Genomic DNA, 6,340 nt, shown 5'->3' on the forward strand with positions numbered 1-6,340 from the left:
TCTATTTTGAATTTTCTTTGCCTACTTTCTATGTTTTTTTTCTTGTTTTGTGAACCTAGCACGTGACTAGGTGTTGGAAATGACAAAGAGACCTGACAAGTTTTAGGCTTTGTTTATGTGGGTTCACACTTAGGCTGTGTTTGGTTCCCGTAAAATATTTTCCGGAAAATAAATATTTTCCAGAAATGCTATTTTCGGGAAAGGAAAATATTTTCAAGTGTTTGGTTGCATTATGAAAATTGTTCTAGAAAATATTTTCATGTGTTTGGTAACATTCTGAAAATGCTATTTTCCACCACCACCCACACAAAACCGGCCACCACACAACAGAAAAACCACCAAAACACCACCACCCACACCACCACAACAACAACAAAAATCAAAATCACATAGAGAGAGAGATCGGTTCATGGGTTTTCGGCGAAGTCGAAGGCTCTAGGTCGCCCGAAGGCTCTGGGTCGAAGATCGGTGGGTCGAAGGCTTTGGGTTCGTGGCGTGATCTGAGCTCTGGGTTCGCCGGCGAAGTCGAAGATTGGTTCATGGTGTGAAGGCTCTAGGTCGCCGGTGAAGTCGAAGGCTCGTGGGTCGAAGGCTCGTGGGTCGAAGGCTCTGGGTCGAAGATCAATGGGTCGAAGGCTCTGGGTTCGTGGCGTGATTTGGGCTCTGGGTTCACCGGCGAAGTCGAAGATTGGTTCGTGGGTTCGTGGTGCGAAGGCTCTGGGTCACCGGCAAAGTCGAAGGCTCGTGGGTCGCCGGTGATGGGCTCTCTCTTCTTCCTCTCTCTCTCTCTCTCTGTTTTCCGGAAAATGAGATTTGAAGGTAAAATAAAAACGAAAATGATTTTACACTTCAACACACGGTCAACTGAAAAGCATTTCCGGAAAATTTATTTTCCATGCGTAACCAAACACCCGCATTTACGGAAAAGCATTTCTGGAAGTGATTTGAAGCCAAAACAAATACAACCTTAATATATAAATAATAAAACTATTTTAATATTTAACTTTACTTTTATATTTTAGTTTTTTAATAGTAATTTTTTGTGAGAATATTTTAATAGTAAAATTGTTTTAATAGTATTTTATTTTATTTTTGTGTGAATCAATAGTATTATTATAATTATTGGGTAGATTTTTATACTTGAAATTGATATATTAGCTAAAATATGGAATTATAGTTTTAAGACTCAATAAATATATGGTTTTTGGACCAATAATATATAAGGAAATATAAGTATATAGAATTATAAATAAATAAAAGTATAAAAAAATGTAACTCCAAACAGTATGTCAAAACAATTCGGTACCAATTCGGTACCGAAATATTCCATTCCAATAGACAAACTGAAATAAGCGCATGAACACTAAGCATCCATTTCCGTGCTCCTGCTAAGATTCTATGGCGCACTATTTGTGGGTACGCATCGCATCACATCAACACAACTCAATCTCTTTCTTTCTTTCTTTCTTTGTTTAATATATAATATGAGTTTTGATTATTATTATTATTATTATTATTATTATTATTTGTAGAATGATTCCTCACAAGACTAAGCGTGGAGCTGCTGCGCTTGCTCGGTTTAAGGCTTATGAGGGGATTCCACCCCCATATAATAAGATGAAGAGGATGGTCATTCCTGATGCTCTCAAGTCTGTTTCTTTCTCTCTCTCTCTCTTTTCATTTTTTTTTTCCTTTTCTTTAGTTTTCAAATGTTTTAATTAATTGTCTTGTGCTTTCTATAAAAAAAAAAAAAAAAAAATACATATATATAATAATAATAATAATAATAATAATAATAATAATAAACACACAGTTTTGAGGCTTCAGGCTGGACATAAGTATTGTTTGTTGGGCAAGCTTTCATCTGAGGTTGGATGGAACCACTATGACACTATTAAGGTCAGTCAGTCTTTTTGTTTCGACTTTGTAGATTTCTTTTGCCTTGTCAGATGTTCTGCTAATAATACATACGTATGTGGCGTAGTTTTACTTTTATATATAAGTTTCTTAATGCATTTTATCTACATTTAAAGCATAACAATTACCATACTGTTCTTTGTGTCATGTTCCATAATATTTAATTTTATTGTGGATGATACTGGGAGATGACATTGTAAAGAGGTGTTTGCTTTGTCTTTTTAATGTGTTCTGTTGCTTTACATTTCCAATTCATGGTGGCACTGTTGTAGGTGCTTTGTTTTTTATTTTGGAAATTGTGATTAATCAAAAAAGAGGAATTCTCCTGTTGTTTAAGTCATCGTGAATGGTCTTTTTTTGTTCAAAATTTCCAATTATCCAACTCCAGTATGAACTATGTTTTTCTGGGTTCAGTCAATTTCTTATGACTATTCTTATTTTAGATATTTGCATTTTCTGGGTTCAGTCAATTTCTTATGACCATTCTTATTTTAGATATTTGCATTTTTTCTCAACGATATCTTTAACCATATTGAAATAGCTTTGTTATTTGCCTTCATATGGGCATTTTCTTGCATATTGATATGTTATAATGGTTGTTGATTCCCCAATTAAATGTCGATGCTGCGTGACTTATTGGATAATGTTTAGAAATATTAAGCAATATTTGAATCTCTTCTTGCTGTATTCGTGCTGGCATTTGTGTAATTGTCTATTTTGCTATTTGGATATATGTTTCACTTGTCTGAAAGTTAGACTATGAAGAACTTGCCAGGGTTAACATTGTCTGCATATTATGTAGTCATTATTAAGTGATTGTTCTTCTTTGACTAATTAATGGTTGTGTGAGTGCTTTCTAATGCTTGTGAATCTCTTTGCTCCAGCAGGAACTTGAGAGGAAGAGAAAGGAGAGAGCTCAGGTTGCATATGAGAGGAAGAAGCAGTTGACAAAATTGAGGGTTAAAGCTGAGAAGACTGCTGAGGAGAAGCTTGGCCCCCAGCTTGAAGTTATTGCACCTATCAAGTATTAAGCATTGAAACACGCGGCTATTTATATTGAAAAAACTGAGTTGCAGTTAAATTTCTTTAGCATTTCGTTACAATGTTTCTGTCTGTTTGTGCAGGGTACATCTGCCTTGCTGCAATAAGTAGAAGATGTCGTGTTATAAAATTGTTATCTGACTTGGGTTTTCAAATTAGCTATGTTTGTGTCATTAATTGTCTCGTACTTCATTATACATTTTTTACTTAATTTGTGATGTCATTTGTATTTTTTGTTTGTTTGGATTGGATGATAATATTTTCATGTTATTTCTAGAATGTTTACTTTTAGGGTATGTTTGTGTATTTTTGTGTTCACCTCCAATGTTGATCTGCCTCCAAGTTCCCACTATTTGGCATTCATTGGACCAATGATTTCCCTAACTATTTCTGGGATTAGTAGAACCTACAGCTAGATATTAGTCAGAGAATACAGGTTCAGATGCTTGGGGTATGCTGTATCAGATTGCCTGGTCTTTGGATATTGCTATATCAGATAGCTGAATTTTGTGTCTTATGAGCTCCTTGTGAACTCATTTCTAGAAGAATTACCGTTTCATATTTTCATAAATATGGAAATACACAGATGACCTCGTACTGTTTGCTATTTGGTATCTTAGCAAATAAGTCTGGAAGGAAATCAATCAGCAGAACAAATAAAACTTTTGATTGCCAATCATCAGCTGCTTGACATTCTGAAAGTAAGCATATGAAACGTTTTTCAACCCCAGCACATTAAATTATTAACGCCACTATGAACACTTGGCTGCCACAAGCCAGTTATCCCTGTGGTAACTTTTGACACCTCTAGCTTCAAATTCTGAAGGTCTAAAGGATAATTCCGAATGTCTAAAGGATCAATAGGCCATGATTTCATGGTTCGTGTTTATACTGGAAATCAGAATCAAACGAGCTTTTACCCTTTTGTTCCACACAAGATTTCTATTCTCATTGAGCTCATCTTAGGACACTTGCGTTATCTTTTGACAGATGTGCCGCCCTAGCCAAACTCCCCACCTAACAACGTCTTCTGCCCAAATTGGCTTGCCGAGGCAAGCCTTGGGTCCAAAAAGAGGGGCAAAGCCCCGCTTCTGATTCATGGAATAAGTAAAATAACGTTAAAAGTAGTGATATTTCACTTTCGCCTTTTGACTCCCACTTATCCTACACCTCTCAAGTCATTTCACAAAGTCAGACTGGAGTCAAGCCTATAACAATGCATATCCTCCCATTCCTTCTTGCAAGCCAATAGTAGTTGCAAGAGTTACCATGATTGCTCAATGCCATAAGAGCATTCCACTGATGGTCATAACTCAAGCATCCTTCTTCTATATTCAATCTCATGTGTGTCAAAAAATTTTAAGAATGAAATTTGTCAGTTGGTGGTTTCAAGTAAAAGTCACATTTTGCACAAAATCTAAGCAGCCTAACTCACTAACTTGATGAAAGAAAAACCAAAACCTCAGCTGAAACTTTTTTACTGCAAAGAGGCAATTACTTTTAGCTGAAAAAAGAAAAAAGAAAATGCAAGTCTAAAACTCTTCCCAAACCTATAAAAAAAGAATTTTTTTTTTAAAAAGAATGAAAGAAAATTCATATCAAAGTATCATTCAAGGTAAAATATATATTAGTGTGCAAAAGAACTACAAACATCCAAGACAATTAAAAATTAACAATATCCACCAAAAAAAAAAAAAAAAAAAAAAAGCTTCATGTGAGGATTATGCTTGATTATGCAAGTTGAACATATGAAAAGCAATGAATTTAATTTTATGTATTGAACACTATTATGCTACTAAAATCTCATACTAAACTAAGAATATCTACAAAATCTATATAACATTATAGCTATATTGGTTAGGTTCAAACACCGTCTTCTTGAATTAATTATTCCCAATGAGAAAAATACACACATAGCCTTGCATGCTTATATACATGTAGGGCAGGACAATAGCTAATCATAGCCTCACTCTCAAGCCATTTTTGAATTCAAACATGTTCCAAATTTCTCTAACAAAATTAGAAATATTTTGCTAAAATCCACATCATAAAACACAAATAAGTCATTCTATCCAATAGAGTGACAATTTGTGAATGCAGTATTATACAAAATATGAATGGTTTTGATTCATGGGCAACTAAACAGGCCTAAGAGATGTGCCTAATGAGGGAAACATGCAAAGAAGAATCCATTATCAGGTCTAATGTTATTTGCCTTAGTCAAATAGTTCGATAGTCAATAGATTCATAATTTCTCTACAACTATTAGTAATGGCTAATAGGTATTTATCATGACCAACTCTAGAACGTGACAGAGACTAATTTTACAACAAAAGGCTTGCATTTCTTCTTAGCGTCAAAACAAAGGTTATTATTTCAAATTTGTTGTTAATTAATATAACACCATGGTATCATCCAAACTCACTCAAGCCCTTAATAGGTGGATTTCACACAAGTTAGGAGCAGTGTTCAGTTAGTGAATGGTTTATATGTAGGCTCTATAAAGTTAGAGGAAGCACTAAACATCATATACCTGTATTCATAAAATTAAGGACTTCACATAGCGTGAAAAATACCAGAATTGTTTTTTTCAAGAGAAATACCTGTTGGGGAATGAGTCGTGGGCAACTCATTCCCTTCGTGGCCTAAACAAAACCTGAAAACTCCTGAATAACAATAAAAAATTAAGCTATAATCAAATTAAGTAATACAACTTTGACTAAAACAATCAAATCAGGGAGGAGTAAAATAAAAATCAGATAATGATTCATAGATATAAAACCCAAATCGCCCATATTATAAACCAACCAATCAAATCTTCATTAATTTTGACCCTTTTTCAAGTAGAGAAACCCCCTGATAGGATTAAAATCAAAAGCACATTAAATTATCAAGTAGATTATAAAGTAACAATCGGAAATTAAGCGAAAATTGAAATTAGTAAACATATATTTGACTAAAAAAATCAAAACAGGAAGGAGGAAAACAGAAATCAGATAATAAGTCATAGATATAAAACCCAAATTGAACAACAAAAACAACGAAATTTCCCATTTTTTAAGCAAAAGAAAGCAAACCCAGATTATAAATCAATCAGGATTGCCCAAATTTTGATCGCATAAACACAACAAACCTAAAAACCCTAGAATATGAAACTAAGATTAGTTGAAAATTACTGAGAAAGAATGGTCTTAATTATATCAAGGCTAGTTCGGGCTTTGAAAAAGATAGCATCCATCCCTCGCACCATCCTCAAGTTTTCAAGAAAATAAAACTTACCGACAACTGTGTGGAACCGGAAGATGGAGGGAGATCGGTCTAACAGTAGTGAAGATGCCTCCCTCAGGTTTCTCTCTCCAACACTCTCTGAATCTGATTTCTA

General features: G+C 34.4%; 1 protein-coding gene across 1 annotated transcript; it reads left to right on the forward strand.

Moving 5' to 3' along the window:
- Positions 1-1,554: 1,554 nt before the first annotated feature.
- LOC126692001 (60S ribosomal protein L13a-1-like) lies at positions 1,555-3,088 on the forward strand. Its single transcript, XM_050387397.1, has 3 exons — positions 1,555-1,649; positions 1,814-1,899; positions 2,805-3,088. The coding sequence occupies exons 1-3, from the start codon at positions 1,640-1,642 to the stop codon at positions 2,946-2,948; spliced, it is 240 nt and encodes a 79-aa protein (XP_050243354.1). The 5' UTR covers positions 1,555-1,639; the 3' UTR covers positions 2,949-3,088.
- The last annotated feature ends 3,252 nt before the right edge of the window (positions 3,089-6,340 follow it).

Source organism: Quercus robur, chromosome 1 (genome assembly GCF_932294415.1).
Source record: "Quercus robur chromosome 1, dhQueRobu3.1, whole genome shotgun sequence".
In the NCBI taxonomy this organism is placed as follows: Eukaryota; Viridiplantae; Streptophyta; class Magnoliopsida; order Fagales; family Fagaceae; genus Quercus; species Quercus robur.

Coding starts and splice junctions, on each gene's coding strand:
- LOC126692001 (XM_050387397.1), top strand. Junction 1,900..2,804: donor ACCACTATGACACTATTAAG/GTCAGTCAGTCT, acceptor TTGCTCCAGCAG/GAACTTGAGAGGAAGAGAAA.